This window comes from Dipodomys merriami, unplaced genomic scaffold (genome assembly GCF_024711535.1).
Source record: "Dipodomys merriami isolate MVZ:Mamm:240054 unplaced genomic scaffold, mDipMer1.0.p SCAF_17, whole genome shotgun sequence".
Classification (NCBI taxonomy): domain Eukaryota; kingdom Metazoa; phylum Chordata; class Mammalia; order Rodentia; family Heteromyidae; genus Dipodomys; species Dipodomys merriami.
In genome coordinates this window covers 27,527,255-27,548,477 of record NW_027203048.1, presented here as the reverse complement: position 1 = coordinate 27,548,477, position 21,223 = coordinate 27,527,255, and the positions used below count along the sequence as shown (strand labels likewise).

The window sequence follows — 21,223 nt, the reverse complement described above, 5'->3', positions numbered from 1 at the left end:
TCAGGAATAATGTTTTTAATTTTATAGTTTAACCTATTAAAATATGAAAGGTAATCTTTTCCTGTAGGACAAGATAGAGGATGGAGATTCAGCAAAGACAGGAAACAACGTATAAAGATAAAAATGGCATAGGTCAGGGAGAGATAGGATATTTTCTCTCTATACTTTTACTGCTTTGTAGTATACAAACAAAAGGTGGTGCATAGAGAAAAAGAACTCTCCATTCACTTCCTTTACTCTATTTTCCTAGTAATTTCCAGGGCTCTTTCTTTGCCTTCGGTGGTCATCCAGGAAAGAAATTAAGTGTCCCATAACCTATTGCTTGTACAAAGGAAGAGCTTTACTTATCACTTGGACTGGCTGAGGGTTTTGTCAGTGGAATAAAGCTAGGCCAGTCAGTTGTCTATTATCATCTATTACATGCCGAGCTTTTGATTCAAAAGCAATCTAGAAGGCATTCAAAATTGATTTTGTTAATTTAAATTTTCCTCCAAATTTCAGCTTTGAGAATCACTCAGTCAGTGCCAATGATTAAATAAAACATAGTATATACAATGCTATATAATATGATACATTGTATATGATACAATATATTACAATGTTGAAATATATTATATAATAAAATATTGTACATACTATATATAATGTTGTATGTGTATATATGTATATAGAGATAAATGAATCTGAATCTCCAACAGTAAAAAATAAATTCTGCTTTAGTTTATAAAGATGTAAAATTGCACTTTAAAAAACAGACAATTAGATTTTTAAAATGCAGGCATTATCTTCTTCTTTAACACTGGGTTTATTACAAGGCTGTATGATTCTAAAGTAGTTCCAAATTTAGCTATCCCGATTCAGTCTAGTGTTGGCTCTAATTGTTTCATAGCAACATCAATTTCATTCTTAAAGTGACTTCCTCTAGTAGTGTAAAGTAGGACTATTCTGATTTCATTTGGTATCTTGCATTTATGGTTCTCTGCCTAATTGATGTGGATTTGGGGTATTTTGTCTGTGAAAGAAAAAAAATGGTAGCCAATCTCTCTTCAAGCATTTTGATCATTTTGAGTCAAAGTCTCTCGTGTGTGTGTGTGTGTGTGTGTGTGTGTGTGTGTGTGTGTGTGTGTGTGTGTGTGTGTGTGTGTGTGTGTGTGTAGACAGAGAGAGAGATAGAGACAAAGAGACAGAGACAGACAGAGACAGAAAGGCAGAGATAGAGACAGAAAGGCAGAGAGAGAGAGAAAGACAAAGAAATAGAGAGAGACAGAGAGAAAGAGTCAGACCAGGAGCCATTGGGATATTTCCCTTTAATGACAGTATGCTTTTCCTAAAGCAGCGGGTGTCATTCTCTTAGTGGCTAAAATTGATGGTGAATGTTAATCTATTCTCTGGCATTCAGGAACCTCCATATCATTTTGTTTGTTCTCCCTGTTTCTTACAGCCAACCCGACGCGAGTGGGAGGCCGAGAGCCTTACCCAGGCTCAGCAGAGGTGATCCGCGAGTCCAGCAGCACCACGGGCATGGTAGTGGGCATCGTCGCGGCGGCCGCCCTCTGCATCCTCATCCTCCTCTACGCTATGTACAAATACAGAAACCGAGATGAAGGATCCTACCATGTGGATGAGAGTCGAAACTACATCAGTAACTCGGCCCAGTCCAACGGAGCTGTTGTAAAGGAGAAACAACCCAGCAGTGCGAAAAGCGCCAACAAAAACAAGAAAAACAAGGATAAAGAGTATTACGTCTGATCCCAAGATCTTAAAAAAGGACCCTTGTATAGAAATAGTCTTCATTTTATCTGAGACATAATATAAACTTATTTACTTTCCTTTTTATGAAGCACATACAAAAGAAGACAGGGAATGCAATCAGGAAGGGAAGACTGTTTTTAAAAACAACAACAACAAACAACCAATCAACAAACAAGTATCTCATGCTCTTGTTTCTCAAAAAAAAGGAAAAAAATCACAAAAAAACAAAACAAAGCAAAACAATAACAACAACAACAAAAACAGGGGCCAATAAATTCCCTAACATCCGCAGTGTTTTTATTTACTCTGCCTGTCTTTATGTTGCTGGAACATTTCTCAGAGACAGTGATGACCGCACGCATTCATAAAGCAAGGAGTATTACAACACCGAGACACAACACAAAAACAACACAAACATAACACAAAAAAAAAAAAATTAAAAAAAAAAGAAGCTACCTATGATCCTGGATTTAGCCAAAGTGCTAGCGCTTTCCTGAGAAGTCAGTTAGTCTGATTGTCAGAGAAGACTGTCCATCGGAGTAACCCACCCTGCAAACCTTCATGAGTTTGACCCCCCTAAGCACTCCGGTGCAACCAGAGCAGAGGTTGGAACTTGCATTTGAAATGAAGTGCTGGCTTGTTTTTTGAAGACTTGTGTTGGAACACATTGAAAAAAAAAAAAGCCCCTTTCTGTTTGTGAGAGGAAATATAAAAGTATGGAGGCCTTATTTTCCAAAAAAAATAATTAATGTGAAATATAAGGCACATTTTCACACTAAAATTTCAAAACAAAAAATGAGAGGGCATAGATGCAATCATGGGGAAACTTTCATGCACGCTTACTATGTTATTACATATGTTTATATAAAACCCATCTCTGTGTGCTTTCTGGACCGTGATAAGTGACGTTTTATAGCCTGTTGTATAGAAAATGCAAAATATATCTCTGCTCTTCGGCCATTTTTGGTAAACTCAATGTTACAAGTGTTGCTAAGTATAAGGAAGTTTTATGACATCGGAGCAACAATGATTTCAGTCAGATGATTTTTTTTTTTTTGCCACCATTATAAATTGCCACATTTACTTTTCTAAACAAGAATTACAGTGTAGTGTTTTATTCTAAGAAAGATATGTATGAATGTATATAAAAAGACTCAGCTACTTTTTTTCTTACATGTACAGCCTTCATTCTGTTGCAATTAAGTTTTAGTATTTGTATGAAAGGTGTGAATTAGAAGGTAAAATATATACATATGTATCTTATAATCTTTTTTCTCCCCCAAATTTCACATGCCCATATATGTTTACCATTTTCAATCATACATATCACACAAACACACATACACACATACACACACATACAGGAATCCATTACATATGATGGATGCCCCAAATATGCATACCATAGCAAATACTCACTGACACATGGAGAGACAGAAAGGAGGATAGTCGTGCCAAGGTATTATGACAAATTAGGGTGATTTGCTTCATTCAGATCCCCCTCCCAGGATCCTTGAGAAGATTTTTAGTCCCTAATGTAATGGAGCATTTTCTTATCAAACAGAATATTGCTGGTATATTGCTGCATGAGTATGACACGTTATGTGGGCAGGTTATGGAAGCAAAGTCTATCAATCCACACCTTAATTCTGACTGCTGCAAGTGAAAAACTTTGTTTCCAGTAAGATAATCTAGATATTCTTTGAACCTGATGTGCATGATCAACTCTTTTTTGGAAAGTCAACCCTTTCTCAACTAAAAAAAAGTGTTTTCAATAATTTTTCACTCTGTATTACTACCCATTCTAAAAACCATTCTCTATTAATTGATCATTGACTAAATTTTAACGCTTCTGGTTTTTCCTCTATATTCTTAAACATAGGTTTCGTTTAACATACCTTAAGTAGTAGAAAGTATAGATGATACACTTGTTTTTGCATATTGTTTCAATGATGTTCACAGCAATAAATTATTCATATGAGAAAGGAATGTAAAGGAAGTATGTTATTACATGGCCAGGTGATGCTTTGGCAAGAAATGGTCACATTACTTGAACATCAAGAATGGTACTAGATTTCATACAAGAAAAGAATACCTTTTACAATTAGCTTTAATCAGCAAAGGCAAAAAAATGCAAAACATCTTTTGTGATACTTTCAGTGATGAAAAATGCCAAGAAATGGCCTGGATTTCTGACATAGAATACCTTAGGAATACATATAATTCATATCAAATCACCACAATTTACAGTTGCCAAGACATTGTGTAAGAAATCTCAAAGGCTTTTCATGACCCAGAAAGTAGATGGCATAAAATTTAATACCCATTTCTTCAATTTCAACTTTTTAAAAATATTTTTAATTTGCCAGGTTAAAGAACTCACAAGTCTTTTTTCCACCAATCCCTCTCATTCAATCTTACTCAGGGAAAGCCAGTGAAATAAAAAGGAGACATAAAACCACTAATATACAGCTTAAGATTAGAAAGAAAATGGCTGCTTTTTCATTAGATCTGTTGAATTTGAGCTAGTTTCATATGCGAAGAATCTAAAAGGTGATAGATAATTAACTGAATAGTGGTATTTTTAAGCAGTCTATCTATGAGACATGCTGTCTGGGATTGATTATAATGACTTTTTTCCCTCCAGCATAATATTTTAAATTCCATATGATACTATAGTCCTCTATTGGATATAAAATTATTTCTAATCCTACTAAACTACACCAAAACTAGAGGTTATTTTCCCTGAATGGTGAAAAAAGAGAGAGAAACTCAGAGTTAGAGAGAGAAAAGACTTGCATAAGATCTACGTAACGTCATACCAAATGAACCAGGGTTCTTGCGGAGTTTGCAGTTAATAGAGAATCTCACACAACCTGGCATAAATTTGATTACATCTCTAGACTGTAATTTTTTTGATTGAATCTGCTTCTTATTTTTGTTTTTGTAATCCATGTAATGTGTTGCCTTTTTCAAAACAAAAACTGCGACAATAATTTGTGAGGTGGTCAATCCCTAAGACATCCAAGAAAGGCCACGTGATCTTACCCTTCTAGTACTTTGTGTGATTGGGTATCTAAGGGGTTTGTTTTGTTTTGTTTTTCTGTTGCAAGGCGCCAATTTATCCATTATTGGAAATGCTAAGCAAGTGGAATTTACTGTTTTGTTAATAAAATATTTCTTAATACAACTGTGCATTTACTGCTTGGAAATATTACACGTGGCATCATTTTGTGATAAAGTGAAGGTTAAAAAGAAATCATGTCCTCAGACAAGTACAGAAGGAATACACTTTAAACATCTATGTATTCACACATTTAAAAATTAGGCAATTTCCAGGCACAAGTGGCTCACGCCTGTCATCCCAGCTAGTCAGGAAGCTGAGGTCTGAGGATTGAGGCTCCAAGCCAGTTTTTAGGGAAGACAATGAAACTCTTATCTCCAATTAACTACCAAAAAAGTTGAAAGTAGAGGTGTGGCTCAAGTGGTAGAGAGCTAGCCTTGAAAAAACAAAAGGTCAGGGACAGGACCCAGGCACTGAGTTCAAGCTCCTGGACTGGCACACACATACAGATACACACACACACACACACACACACACACACACACACACACACACATGCACACATGCACACACACACACATATACAGGCAATAACTGTGGCTCTGCATGTGTTTATTTGTATATACAGGAAAACAAACTCATGGTAGTTGAAAACAACACAAAGATGCTGCTTCCAAAAGCATAGTTTTCTTTACAGAAAGTAGTGGGGTTCAAGTTAGGTAGATTTGTGATTGATTTTATCCACTGAGCCCTACAACTTTTCTAATTTCTCTGAATCTCAGCTTTCCCACCTGCATATTAAGAATAGTATTATAGGATAAGGACAAGGTAAGCTCATATTAATAGCACAATTATTACTTTCCTTAAGAATGGTAACTATGAGAAAAAGGGTTAAGAACTGTATGCTTTGTGCTATTTAAACAAAAGCAAAAGCAATGTTTAAGGAAACATGTGTTTCCTTTTTCATCAAGCAAGTAGCTTTTTAAAATTTGTATGATTCATCACTAAGTTTTTAGCTCAAAAATTTGTAATTGTTTTTAAACCTTGGGACTTAGAAATAATTTCCTGAAGCCAAGCACCAGTGGCTCATGCCTGTAATCCAAGCTACTCAAGAGGCTGAGATCTTAGGATTGCAGTTCAAAGCCAGCCCGGTCAGGAAAGTCTGTGAGACTCTTATCTCCAATAAACCAATAGAAAACCAGAAGTGGCGCTGTGGCTTAAGCGGTAGAGCGTTTGCCTTGAGCTGAAGCACACAGGGATAGCATGCAAGCCCAGAGTTCAAGCCCCATGACCAACAACAACAACTACAACAAAAAAGAATTTCCTGAGAGAAAGGTGTTACTTTGGTCTTCCAATTCCCTTTTCTCCACAAAAAGTTTCAACAAAAGAACACTCAATCCATCTTTTATCTCTATTGTTATACATACATTTGTTCTTTTCTTTCTTAATATTAACTTACATGCATTAAAGGTGATTTCTATGATGCAGTTAGGAAATGTACAACTCAAACATCAATCCAGAAAATCAATAAGAAATGTACATTTTGTTTCCTGAATTTCCTTGTTTATTATCTTAACTTCAAAATATGCCCGCTTACTACATTTATCTCATATGGCTAGAGAAAGAGACAGTTCTAAAAACACACCATCCCCTTACAACATGACTTTTGAAGTTATCACTTAACTTCCTGCTATCGATTTTACATCTGGTCTTATATTCTACAAATTTTATCACCACCTTGATGGATTTTAATGTAGCAGTTTGTGACCCTCCCTGACTTCTCTCATTGAGATTTGCCCTGAAGCTAAATCTCAGTTACTATACAATGATTTATAAGGATCCACTTTTTTTCTCCCCAAACATTAGGGAATCATTTTAAAATACAAAATTCCAAGGTTCCCTTTAAGGGTTATCTTATTCCTGTTTTCCATGCTCACTGTGACTGAACTTGAATGTGTAGATGGTCAATTTTGGCCTCCCTTCCTATAATGTTTAATCATTACATTACTCTACCCTCATATAGATTTCTCTCACTTTTTATACAAACCCCAAACTGTAGTCAGTTCCCTTCCCACAGCCTACTGAAGGACATTTCCACTTCGTGCTCACTTTTTCAGGCTGATATACATGCAAGCTCACCTACAGCTATGCGCAGGTCCTGTGTTCTGTCAGTTCTCAGCACTTCACTGGTGTCTTGATTTTATACATTGACAATTGCCTGCCAAACATTTTCTTTAGGTATCTCAGCCACAAATTGACTTTCTTACCATCAATGTAAGCCCATATTAATCCTCTCCTCAAGAAGACTGGAAGCAACAGAAACATTTAAAGTTAAGGTCTGACCAATCATAAACTTAAAAAAAGACTACCTTGATTGAGTCTAATTTTCTAATTGTGATTTCTGATTAGTTCAAAGTGTGATTACTTATATGTAGACTTTCAGAACCTGGTCCTCCCACATGTCTGTCCTTCACACAGGGCACTTCCAAGAACATTACTCTCCTGTTGTAGTGGATGCTGCAACATTCTATCAGCCTACCACATTCTAGTCTGCAGTCTGCCACACCATTTCTGTCAGATTGAGTCAATTTTGCATGTCTTTCTAACTTTACTCACTTTTGGTACCTGAGTGTAAAATGTTGCTACTCCTGGAATGCTTTCTCCTCTCCATGGCCCACTCCACTCTCCTTTGTAAAGCTTTCTCTGATTAGCCCAGTTAGAATTAATTACTACTTGGACTGGGGGCATGGCTCAAGTGGTAGAACACGTGCCTAGCAAGCTGAAACCCCAGTATTGCCAAAGGAAAATAAAAGACTAATTACTTCTTCATGCACAGACAAGTGGCCTACCCTTCAATTTCATTTTGCCTTGATCTGTATGATGTGTTTATTTTCCCAATTGGTCTAATTGCAAATCTCAACTCCCTCAAGAAAACTCCATAGATGGAGAAATTAGAGTGACCTTCTATCCTTGTACACTGGCCTACTGCTAGTCAGATCTTTTGCACTGCATGTGTGCTACTTTTTATAACTATTTATAATATAATTATTTATGAGTGATTCTATTAACATACTCATGAAAGTAAGAACATTGCTTTAAAAAAGATCCATTTCTTCTTTTTTTTTGTAGAACATCTGTGATATGCTATTGCCTGAGCTGTGCACTGACTATATAACTAAGAACCCACAGGTGGTTTGCATTTCACCAGGGAAACAACAGTAAAGAAAGAATCCTGCACACTCAGTATGGACTACAATGATCAATTGTGGCATAAAGGGTATATGTATATAGTAACAGAAGAGTTCCAAAAGAGTGAGATAAGTTAACCAATCAGTTCAGTGAACTCATGACGATAGAGTTGCAGGGGAAAGAAGCAGGAAATAAACCTTAGGTCAAAACCCTGTGTTCGTACAGCCTGATGAATCTAGGACAAACCAAGTGCAGTGCAGCTGGTGCATGGAGATGAAGAGTGTCGGGACAGGAAGTACTGGTTTACAAAATGAGGTTTGGTTATTAAGTATGGATTGGATCCTTTTGTGTGTAGGTAACATAAAATGCACCATCGGCTTTCTTATTAATTAATTACTAATTAGTTAATTAATTTGGCAATACTGGGAATCGATTGAACTCAAAGCCTTATGCTTGCTTGACAAGGGCTCTACTACTTGAATCACACACGTAATTCTTTTTGCTCTAAAGAGGTTTCCTTTGTTTATAGACTTGTACATCTCCATAGGCCAATCTCAGAATATCTTTGCCTCCTAAGTAGCTGTGATGTGAGGCCTAAACCACTATTTGGAATATTTTTTGAGGTGGATATCGATAAGTTTTTTCCAGGGGCTAGCCTTAAATTATAATATTGTCTCTGTCTCTAACTCACTGGGATTAAAGAAGTGAATCACCATGCCCAGCTTAAAATTTAAGCTGGTTTATCAATAGTTTAAGCTGTCTTATAATAGTTTACAAAAATGGGAAACCCAAATAGTGGATAAGCCATCCTCCTAAGCCTTTTCACCAAAACATATTGCAACATTTGGGTATTTTTAAATTTGTTTTTGGTCATATGGCTACAAAGCTCAAAGTATCCTTTTCTTTCTCCACAGGTGGAACTAATCTTGCCAAATATTTGCCCATACTTTATTTTGTCCCAGAGATCTACCATGATAAGAAAGAGTCATGAATCTCTTTGAGATTGAAAAATCAATGTTGAAGCTTTTAAAAATTACTCACAGAAAAATCAGCACATACAATCTGTACGTATCTCTACAATAATAAAGACAAAAATATCATTAAAGTTAGTTAGAGAACTTTCAAAATAAACTATAATAATAAGATAATAATAAGATAAGCAATAATAATAAGATAATAAGATAAGCAAGAACTTTGTCAGAAATTTTATAAAACATTTTTAGGAAAATTATAATGATCCTAGACAAAATGAGAGCTACATAATTTTAAAAAGCTGGAACTCAATATCACAAAAAAAATTCTAGCCAAACTGATCTACAAATTAAGCAATTTCAATCAAAGTCCCAAGAGTGGTTGTCATTTTGGCTATTGATATTGATGTATTCACTCTACTACAACTAATAGACCAGAAAGTCAAATATAGACTCCTTAAGAAGAAGCAGGATGGGCTCACATACTCTGTCAGATATTAAAACTCAGAAAACAGCCATATTTTAGAAAATAAAATAGAATTGAAGCATAGATAAACACTTAAACTTTAAAAAATTTAATGGAGTAAAATAAAGAATCTAATCCAGGCATAATTTTTTTTTTTAGGGGGGGGACAGTCCTGGGGCTTGAACTCAGGGCCTGGGCTCTGTCCCTGAGCATCTCTGTGCTCAAGGCTATTGCTCTACCACTTGAGCCACAATACCACTTCCAGCTTTTTCTGTTTATGTGGAACTGAGGATTTGAACCCAGGCTTCATGCATGCTAGGCACCCTGCCACTAAGCCATATTCCCAGCCCAAGAAATAAGATATTTAAAAGATCTAGAATTTAATATCAGAGGCAAAAGGAAAGAATTTGATCTTGGACATTTGGTAATTCAGATGGCAAAATAATGCTAGGGGATTTATACCTCCCATTTGTTATAAGAAACTCAATTCCAGGTGCACTAACTATTTAAAAATGAAAGCCAAAAGAATGAAACATTTAGAAGGAATGTTTTTGTAACTGATCCAACATCACAAATTGTAAGTAAAAAGATAAAGTAACTAAATCTTGACACTTTCCTTTGTAAAAGAAATTAAAATGTGAAAGGAAATACCATATATTAGGCAGAGAAACTCCCAATACACACAATTGAATTAACAAACATAAAACATTTACATGTCTAAAGTCAGTAAGAATTAAAAGCTTAAATGTGAGTAGGTGCTGAACAAAGAAGCAATGTCTGGTAAGCACATGAAAAAGTACTTGGGTCATAGACGTGGTAATAGAACTAAGACTCTGTTCAGATCTAGTTTCATACCCTGAAGACAGCAAAATGTGTAAAATTTGACAATATCAAGAAAGGTTGAGGATTGAAGCAGGTAAACATTAACTCACCTCTGGTGGGAATCCAAATTGGAGAAAGTATTAGATAAACAAGTTTAGCTTCCATTTAGGAAATGTGAAGAATCTAGGTGAATATACTCCACAATGATGATGTATGTTTAAGGAGGAAGAAACAAAGACCTAGCAGTGGAAAAGAACTCCTAGGAAACTGAATAATCTTCTTTTTGAGTAGACAATGGATACAAATTTGTTTAGGGACCAAAATATGATCACTCTTCCCATCGTGACTCTATTCTCTAAAAGGAGAGTGACACATAATGCCTGATTTAGACAGAACAATTAAGGATTTCCATCAAAATCTTCTGAGAAAGAAGTATTTAACCTGATTATGAAAGAATGATAATATTGACTCATGCAAACAACTATGTGCTGCTGAACAAATGGTAGAAAGAGACTGGCAATGTAGAAACATTAACTCAGACAGATGATGAGGGAGCAGGAGAAAGGGACATGAGATAATTGGAAAAAGTCAGTGTGGGGGGCAGGCTCAGCAAAACACTGCAGCTGTGCTTTAGATTTCATTTTACATTTAATGAAATGAAATCACTAAAGAGTCTTAACACAAGAGTTTGTAGTAGAAGAAGAACAAGTAGAATCATTGGCGATGGCAACATTTGAATGGAGTTCAGATTATATGTGTGTGTGTGTAAAATATATATATGATGAACCAATAGATTTATCTCAAATAATAGATGGTAAGCAAAAGAGCAAACCAAAAGCAAACCAACCGAAATAAACCATAAGACAAGTTGCTTTGAAGAGGAAAAATTCTAGGCAAAAAATAAAAATAAAATGCTTAGCAAGAATCTCTGGAATTCAGGGTGGAGTAAGTCGACTCTAAGACACACATAATCAAGTTAGAAACATCACATGGAGAAATGAGTGCACCTGCTTGAGCTGAGAGACTTAAGGTAGACATTTAAATTCAGAAGTTATCACTACCTCTGAAACAGTTGAAGCCATCAAATTGACAAAACCAATAGGGACCAAGAAAAGTAGAATCTGCCATCATTTGTGTTTGGAACAGAACCCCAAAGACACATGTGTTAGGCTAGATCACCAACCTGCATAGTCAAGGGACATTGTAGACCCTTTAGGGGATATGGCCCAGAGAATGAAGTTAGGTAACTGAGAGTGGGCACAGGAAGAGAATGGATAGCCCTTTTGCTTTGCTTCCCAGCTGCTCATGTGATGAATGGCTTTGTTCTTTTGCCTCATGATCTACAGTAGTACTGCTATAGGACTCAAACATCATAGACGGAAACCTCTAAAACAGTGAGCCAAAACCTCAAGATCCATTAGGATTTTTATTTCTGACGAATGGTCTTTAAATGAATAACTTCTGTGGAGTTGGCGTATTATTTGTTATAGATGAGCAACTTGTAAAGAAGTAGCAGTCATGTGGGGTTGAGGAATGCCAGCAGAGCATTCCTCCATGCAAAAGCAGCAGGAGGCTGAAAGCTGGAGGAGCATAGTGCAAGGTAAACCCAGGTCTAAAGTGCTCAAGACTCCTTCTCAACCAATAGGTTTGGGTGTGGTGGTGCATGGCTGTCCTCCTAGCTACATGGAAGGCTGAGATCAGGAAGATGCAGTTCCCGATCAATACAGGCAACAGTGTTCATGAGAATCATTCCCAAAGGAAGAATCTGGGTCCGGTAGATTGCCTGTCATCTCAGCTCTGTGGGAAAAGCTAAAATAAAAGGATCAAGATCCAGGGGCAAAGGCACAGGCAAAAAGAGAGACCCTATCTCTAAATAATCAGTGCAGATGCTCAGTAGAAGAGCATCTGTCTAGAAACAGGAGGCCCAGAGTCAATGCCCAGTACTGTGAAGAATAAATAAACAGGAAAAAAATCAGAAAAAGATAACTTTACAGTGAAGGATGATTTCTGTATTAAAGCTCAAAGTGAAAAGTATCTCCTTGTTAGTTGACAGGTGTCTGGTTATGTTGGATGATTTTGGTTCTGATTTGGACAAGCTTCAGTTCCCCTATTTATTCCACAAGTGCACATCTCATCATTCCAACTACACATCTGGTTCCCTTAGGACCGCAGTTGACAACAACATTTTTTTTCTAAGCCCGTGTGAGCCTGGCTCATTGTTGAAACTTAGAGGAAGCTGATAAATATTTGACTGATCTAGGTATGATATTTTCCTGAGCCTATTTTTACTTCATTGTCATGGCCCTTACTTTATTGTAAAACAACACTCCTTATGGGCAGGGTCAAAAACAGTAACCCTGAGCATGCTCAACTTCTTTTTAGACATTTTATATAAGTTTGTTTTGTCTTCTCACCACCTCCCCCCATGTCTAAAATAATAATACCACAATGGGAACAGAAGCAAAAGTGAAAGCTGATCCTGTTAGTTCAGTTTGGGATTAAGTCAGAACAGATGGTAAAACTTTTTTTAAACCAGGCAATACTTGAGAGCAATAAATGGAACTGTGCTGATGCAGTTGCTTTTACTTGGAAAAGCAAATCCACTCTGGATGCTTAACAATTTTGCAGTGAAAAACAATGTGGAACAAATGTTTGTAGTATTTATACAATGAGTGTGTGTGTGTACTAACTAAACTTAGGACAATTTAAGATGTATATCAAGAACATAAGAAAGCATTTAGTTGTCTTTACCTAAGATAGTAATTCTACTTTTCCTCCTGACGTGGAAAAAATGACTATGGAAACAGAGAGACAGAGACAGAGACAGAGAGAGAGAGAGAGAGAGAGAGAGAGAGAGAGAGAGAGAGAGAGAGAGAGAGAGAGAGAGAGAGAGAGAGAGATCCCAAAGAACTATTTTTCTGGCATTTTATCATGAGAAATGAGGCTTTCAAGAGAGATAGCTGTGGTCAACTTGTCCATCACTATTTTTTTTTTTGCATTTTCTTTATTCTTTTTCATGTTTCTTTAACTCTAACCATAATTAGTACAATGTAAAACCTTGTCTCATAACCTGAAAATCTTTAGAAATCTGCTGATGGTGCAGTTTCCAATTTAAGCTGAGCCAAGAACCTTTCTGAGTTTCATGGGGAACTTTTCTGCCCTTAGCTACCCAAATCATTTTTTTTATTTGATCCTTTTGATTTATTAAAAAATATTACTACTGGCCTTAGGGCCTCCTTGGCAGGCAAACAATATGTTGATAAAATAATTAAGTCTGGCACAAGGACGAGGCAAGAATCAGATAAAAGAGCAAATCTTTCTTAAAAAATGCCCAAAAATATTTTTTCTCATATGAAGATACTAGACCTAAAAGATAAGCATACATGTAAACACATACAGGATCACAATTGCAGAAAAGTTAAGAGAAGTAGGGTGGAGGGAGGGAGAGAAGAAAAGAGAAAATTAGACTGTAAACAATACTGAAGTATTCACATTGCATCTGTGAATGAAAATGGTGAAACTGCACTCACTGTCGCTGTTGAATAATAGGAGATTAAGAGAAGTATGGATTAGGCAAGTCAATCAATCTGACCAAAGTACAGAATAAATGTGAAATGTCATGATGAAGTCCCTTTGAACAATTAATATGCCTTTTCAAAATGAATATTACAAACATAAAGCAGGTCCTGTTGGGCAGGGATACTAGCAGGAATGCAGAGGACAAACTGAGATGGCAATTATGGACAAAATAGAAAAGAGTTAAGCTTATTGAGAATAGCATGGGAAGAGGGGAGGGAGGGAGAGAGAGGGACAAGAGGGGGTGAGACCTGATCAAGGTACATTGTTTGCATAGATGGCCATGCCAAAATGAATCTTCCCCTTGTACAATTAACTGATGCTAATAAAAAGAAATAAAGAAAATGCCTGCAAAGGAAGCGAGGCATGTTGGCACACACCTATAATCTCACTTTGTAATCCTAGCATCGGGAGGCAAAAGCAGAAGGATTTGGAGTCTGAAGTCAGTCTGAGCTATACTGTGAGACCTGCTGCCAAGGCTCAAAAATGAAAAAGAAACGGTAGGCAAAGAGAGAAACATTTTGTTTCAATGATAGAAGGAGGCACATCTAAATTATCTCACTAATAGCATCACAATCTATCCATGGTAAAGAGGAATGTGTTTCATTAGACTCTGACAAACCATTACAAACAGCAGCACAAGACATGAGATTTAGGTTATCTACGTGAAGGTGTATTTACCTGTTGCTGAGTACTGGGGAAACTCTGGCCCTGTTTTCACAAAAACAAACACACAAAACACAGTCTCTTGGCCATTTAGCCTCTTGTCTCAGTTCACCCCAAAGGGATGCAGAGTAAGACAGGCTAACCATTTCTTTTTCACTCTTGATTGAAGCTGATATGTTCTTCAAGGGAAAAAAAAGGCTCAGACAGCATTGTGGGTAGATGGGGCTAAGCCATTCATGCAATAGATTTGGTCCTAATCACATACTAGACCATTTTCTAAGCACATGACTTATCATCATCTCAAAGCAAACAGAGCAGAATCATTTCCATTCTTCATGCAAATACCATTTTAAAAATAAGGGAACTAGTGATCTTTGGTTCTAACTGGATACTTTTAACCCACGAAGAGAATAGGTGAAATATTAAAATGGGGGTAGGCAAAAGGAAGCCTATCTCTGCCAAGCAGAGAGCTCTTCGCACCAGCTTCAAACCTTGCCTATCTGAATGGCTGCTGGTGGTGGTCATGGGAGACATTGCCTCCTTCCACTGCACATCCTTAGTGTTGCCAGCCACCTTTCCTTTTAATCTGCTCTTTCTTTCCTCACATGGAGAGAAATTCAAAGCATTATCTACTTTCAACCAACGGAAAGAAAAGTCCTTTTCCCCACAGGGTTTCCTGATTGACTTGTTGAGTGCTAAGACCTTGTCCCCTAGTTTGATATTTCTCCTTTCAGTGATTGAAGGAAATCTCTGATGACAATATATACTCCTGGGGTAGGGCCTAAAATCAACACAGAACACTCTCTTCTTGGGTTGGTTGTGATCAGCTCAAGTGATTTTGAAGAGGAAAGGCTAGGGAAAGCTTCCCGACAACCTGCCTTTTCACATGCTTAGTGATTTTTAAGTAATCACCATTCTGCCCTCACACACCACATGATTATGTTGCCCCTGCCTTTCTGCTGGCTGTGAAGTCAGGCAAAGAGCCAAGCCATCAGCTGGGTTGCTGAGATAGTCATGCCATGTGCTCCCAGCAATGTTCAGAGCTACTGAAGCAGCAGCAAACACACAGTCTTATTGGCGGCTGATGCCAGCGGTCAGCGGTCAGGGCCAGTACATTGCTCCACAGGCTTATCAGAGTCATAGGAAACATCTAGGGCTTGCCTTTCTCTGTGCGAGGTGACATTTTTTTTTCTCCTGGGCAGACAGACTATTTGTGGAAAGCAATGATTAGTCTGCTAATTTCAAGCAAAAGGACATTCCTGTACAAATGCTTGCTTGTTTCTAAGAGGAGAAATTACATATAACTTGCTCATTAACAAGACGGGATCTGGTGGTATATGTCAGGCAGGAGGAAATAGACACAGTACAAGAAAATTGATCACTCCTGTTCTAAACATAGCTGGATGACTCACTGACAACTATTTCTTTCCAATTTTTATAATATCAGACATTTAACTTTTTTTGGGGGGAGGGGTCTGGTCCTGTGGTCTGAACTCTGGGCCTGGGCACTGTCCCTCAGCTCTTCAGCTCAAGGCTAGCGCTCTACCACTTGAGCCACAGCGCCAGTTCTGGCTTTTTTCTTTTTGCTTATGTGGTGCTGAGGAATCGAACCAGGGCCTCATGCATGCAGGCAAGCACTCTACCACTGAGCCACCTTCCCAGCCCCAGACATTTAATTTAATACTTTGTTACACCCACACTTATTCCTGGCTCCAGATTCCTTTTTTGATTGTTTCAAGTCACAAACAGGCTTATGTTCTCATACATTCTAACAGTCATTGTTGACTAGAATTATTTTATTTGTATTGATATACAGGGACTCGCTTAAACTTTTTTTTGGTCACAAAGTCAAATTTCTTCCATAATATGCTTTCCAAACTAAACTGCAGTAAGTACAATCAATCATTGTAGGCAGATATTTTGTTTTCCTTTCTTTTGAAATAATTCATTAGGATGAAAGTATAAGGACAGAAATATTTGTGAACAGAAAATCATCAGAGTTCCTAGTATATTTTGTCATCCTATTTTTAAAGTCATTTAAATTTATAATTTCATGAATAGTAAATGAATGGACATTCTCCTCACTGAGTAATAAATGTATGAAATTTTTAGAGCTATATCTTATATTTTCGATTATATTGCTTCTTTTTTATCTAGAATTTTTTTAATTTTAATTTTTATTTTTTGTGAACACACTGTACAGAGGGGTTACAATTACATGGGCAGGTTAATGCATACATTTCTTAGCAAGCATTGCAGCCTCCTCCTTTGTTTACCCTTCACATCCCTTCCCAGCCTCCCCCCCAACCCCCCACCCAATCCTCCCTGATTCCCCCCCCCGCCCCCCACCAACATTGTAAAGCTCGTTTTCGACATGATTATCTAGAATTTTTACGTGAAATTACAGACAAATGCCAGCCCTGATGAGAAGAAGAAATTCTGTAATCTAGTAATACTGAGCAAGAGAGGAACAAAAGGTAGGTGGTACTGTTAAAAACTCCTATACAGTGTGAATTAAAACAAGAAAATACTACCTGTATATCATTATATATATTTTCCATGAATCATCAATCCTTTTCCTGGACAAGATACCAGAAGAATCATCTCAGAGATCCATTTGGGCTTACTTATCAAAGTGTTTTTATGGTGAGAGGACCTGGAAATGTTTAGAATGTTTATCAAACCTACTATGCCATTAATACTCTGTTGCTATCTTGATTGGTCCTATTGCCCATCCCTGTTTTCATTGTTCCCATTGCCTACTTTTCTAGATGGAAAAATTAAGCTCTCTCCTCAGAACCCTCTTCAGTAGCCTCAAGCTCTATGACTACCTTCTGGCCCTCCCAAAGAGTTTCCACCACTTTCCCAGGAAGGATTTATTTCCCAATTAGGGAGAACAAACAATAAATTTTTATGTTGCTAGTGTGAATGTATGTTTCTACTGCACATATTCTCTTCAGATGAAATCACTCTGTTGTAACTGTTACCGTTGTTTTCTCCATTGAGTCTAATGTTGCTCGTATCTTGTGAGATAGTAAATACTTAAACACAACCTCAAAAGAAAACTATTAGATTATACTTAATCTTGGGACAATTTGCAATACAGCTACTTTACAACTGGAGTCATTGCCAGTCATCCAAGAGATGTAACATGTGTCTCTGTTTCAGTCAGTTTCAAAAATGTGTTTCAGATATTCATTTGTGCTGTAACAGAAGCAATCTAACATATCAGTTTGGAAATAGGAATCTTTACATTCTTTTTCCTGATTATATGCTACTTTTCTGGGCAAGATTTTGTGTCCTGAGAGGGTTTCCGGATGAGATTGTCATTGCAAGTGAACCCAGGGAATAGACTGCCATCCTTGTGTGATAAGGAATCATCTAATCCATGGAAGGTCTGAGCACAGCAACAGGTAGAAAGGATCTGCACCTCTTGCTTCCTACCACCTTGCTTGGGCTTAGACCACTCATCTTCTTTGGACTTCGAGCTTGGTATCTCACACTGGCTTCCCCCGGCTCTCAGGCTCTCTCTGAATTACACTGCTGGTTCTCCCAGGTTTCTAGATTGCAGACAATGTAACTTCTCAGCTTCTGTAATCAGCTTCTTACTTCTGCTGGTTCTATTTCAACTGGTCCATTTCTATGGAGAAATATAACACACATACTTTTGTTCTTTTAAATCTTAGCTGTCAGCAAATCCAGGAAGAGATATCTTTTCTAATTTATCAAAGCTTTTTAACATTTTGGAAGATAGCATTGCTTAAGAGAGGAGGAGATACTTTAAAGTGTGAAATGCTGATAAATTACCACACTATTTTAAAGCAGTCTTATCATGAAATTTCTGGGTTGAAAGTCCCCTATTATATTGGTGAGTAGAACAGAAACATTTTTCAATTTCTACTTTCATTCTTGTTTTCCAAATTATTCTGCCTATACATGCCCTGAAAATTACTGAAGGAATCCTAAATAAATTAGACTGTATCCATCATTATTTTCTACTCTAGTCTAGGAGATAACGCCTAAATTTAGAAGAAAATATTTAAAATAGTTATAATAAAGTGTTGAAATTAAATAAACAATTCTTTAAACTTCAGCATTAAAAAGATAAAACAAACAAATATAGTACTTCAACTTCTCAGCATTTGATATCCACAAAGTTAAAACATGTTTCTCTGGGGCTGGGAAGATGGCTCAGTGGTAGAGTGCTTGCCTTGCATGCTTGAGGCCCTGGGTTCGATTCCTCAGCACCACATAAGCAGAAAAAGCTGGAAGTGGTGCTGTGGCTCAAGTTGTAGAGCACTAGCCTTGAGCTGAAAGAGCTGAGGGACAGCACCCAGGCCCAGAGTTCAGGCCCCAGAACTGGAAAAACAAACAAACAAAAAACCAAAAACATGTTTCTCTGATGAGAATTTGCAAGCTTTCCAAAACGGTAAAGAAGGAAAGCTATGGAAAGTAAAGAAGCACATTAGCCACTAAAATTTAGCAGGGCAAATAAAACTTTATTGTTCATTTTTTCCTAATTAAACTTTATAGATTTCTCAGATGTTAATCAGCATGCAAAGCGTCTGGGATTTTGCTTTCTGAAGCAACAGCAGGCAGATTTTTAAATTACCTAATAGAACTCAGTAGCCAAAGAGTGGACTGGAAATTGTTTCTTAATTATAAAGGTTTCATGGTGGATAGGAAAAAAAAAGCCTTGACTTAAATTAGAATGGTAAAACTTTGAATCAACTTTTCTCCTCTAATTTGGTTCTCATTTTATTCAGTAAGGAGATAGCTGTCCTTCAGAAAATCATTACAATGGTCTACCCTTTAATTCTAGTTTTGATTTCTAGAATTTTAGTTACTTGTGGCCAATTGCAGTCTGAAAATATTAACACAGTGTATGTTGCTCTTTTCAAGAAAGGAAAAAAGCCACAAAGGGAATAATTTTTATTACAGTATATTATGATAACAGATTTATTTATTTATTTATTCAGCTATGTATTAACTGATTTATTTATGGTTGTACTGGGTTCGCTTGCTAGCCAAGTCTACTACTCAGGCCCATGCTGCCATCATTTTTTAAGTTACTATTTTTAAACAGATGAGGTTTCTGTTGTTGTCTGTGTAAACTTGCATCGTGATCTTCCTACTTATACTTAACACATAACTAGAACCACATGTGCATACTACCACGACAGCTTTTTGTTAAGAGAGGGTTTCCTTAACTCTCTGTCCATGATGGTCTTGAACCATGACCCATCTGGTCTTTATCTCTCAAGTATCGGGGGTTATAACCATGATCTACCATATCTAACCTCATTCCTTTTATTAATAATTATTTTTATATTATCAATTTTTAAAATTATTTTAACTTTTTATTTGCCTGATTTATAACTTGAACTTTAGCATAAGAATGTCTGGATGTTTGCACGTATATTGGAGGGAAAAACATGAACTGTATGTATGTATAGGATAAAAACAGATTATATAGGTTTCTGGACTAACTGTGGTTTCAGGCACTAGTTGAGGGTCTTGGAACATCTTGTGTGGATAAATAGGACCTATTATACTTCATCATCATAAGTCTCGGGCATAGAGTAGTTAGCATGCACTAATTTGAAAGGTTTCTTTACAAGCTATTCATTTTTGGACTCAAATGCATGCATAACAGAGAAACAGTAAATGGAGACCAAGAGCTATTAACCATTCTCTAAAAAAATAAAATGAAATTGGATTTGAATATTGCTTGGATTGAGTCCAAGGACTCAGGCACAGTAAGCAAGTGCTCCTCTAATACTGAGATATATCCTCAACCCAAGGAACACTTTTTAAATAAGCATTTCTATGCATAAATATCTCATGGCTTATATGTCGTATTTGTCCAATCCTTAGCAAGGCATTTTATTTTTCTTTTTTTTTTCTTTTTAATTTAGTTTAATTTTATTTGTGAACATACTGTACAGAGGAGTTACAATTACATGGGCAGGATAATGCGTACATTTCTTACCAAGCATTGCAGCCTCCTCCTTTGTTTACCCTTCACATCCCTTCCCAGCCTCCCCCCTCCCCCCCATCCCAATCCTATTCCTTCCCCCCCTCCCCCCCCACCGCACCGACGTTGTAAAGCTCGTTTTGGACATGACAACTTGTGCTTCTCATTGTTGCAACAGGTCCACCTGTATCCTTAAACAACTGGTTTTTCCCCATCTCCTCCACTAGTTATACTGACATCAAATATAGTGAAAGCAGGGGTTATACTGTGGGGGAGGGACATACAAAGCAACAAAGAGATAATCTTATAAATGCGTTAGAAACACAAGGCATTTTATTTTTCAATCTCAAGGGGTAACTACCCACCTCATACAGGAGTATTAATGAACACCTTTACCCTGTCTCCTCTCATGCTTTCCCTCTTTCTGTCTCTAGAAGTAATAAAACACCACCATAATTCATGTTTTTTTTTTCTGATTCCAGCTCTAATCAGCCCATGGGTATTTCAGATTTATGGGCCACATTAAAAGAAATGTTTTCTTAACTTTCCCCAAATTGCCTGTATTCACGAACAACAACCACTTTGCACAAGACAAAAAGCTAGAAAATTTTCGTCACTTGAGGGGCAGATTCTTTCTTAAAATCTCAAGGTTGCAAAGATCTACTTTGATCGAATGGTATTATTTACTTTGGATATATACCAACTACTGGGACTGTGAGATCCTCTGGTAGTTCTACTTT

At 37.0% G+C, this 21,223-nt stretch overlaps 1 protein-coding gene across 49 annotated transcripts in view; it reads left to right on the top strand.

The window, feature by feature from the left end:
* The window catches only part of Nrxn1 (neurexin 1), a 1,041,346-nt gene extending 1,036,404 nt beyond the window's left edge, over nt 1–4,942 (top strand). For all 49 annotated transcript variants that reach the window (XM_070025560.1, XM_070025561.1, XM_070025582.1 and 46 more), the window contains one exon: nt 1,442–4,942. In XM_070025560.1, coding sequence (XP_069881661.1) covers nt 1,442–1,749 — 308 coding nt within the window. In that variant the 3' untranslated portion in view covers nt 1,750–4,942. The remainder of the gene's footprint in view (nt 1–1,441) is intronic.
* Nucleotides 4,943–21,223: the final 16,281 nt, after the last annotated feature.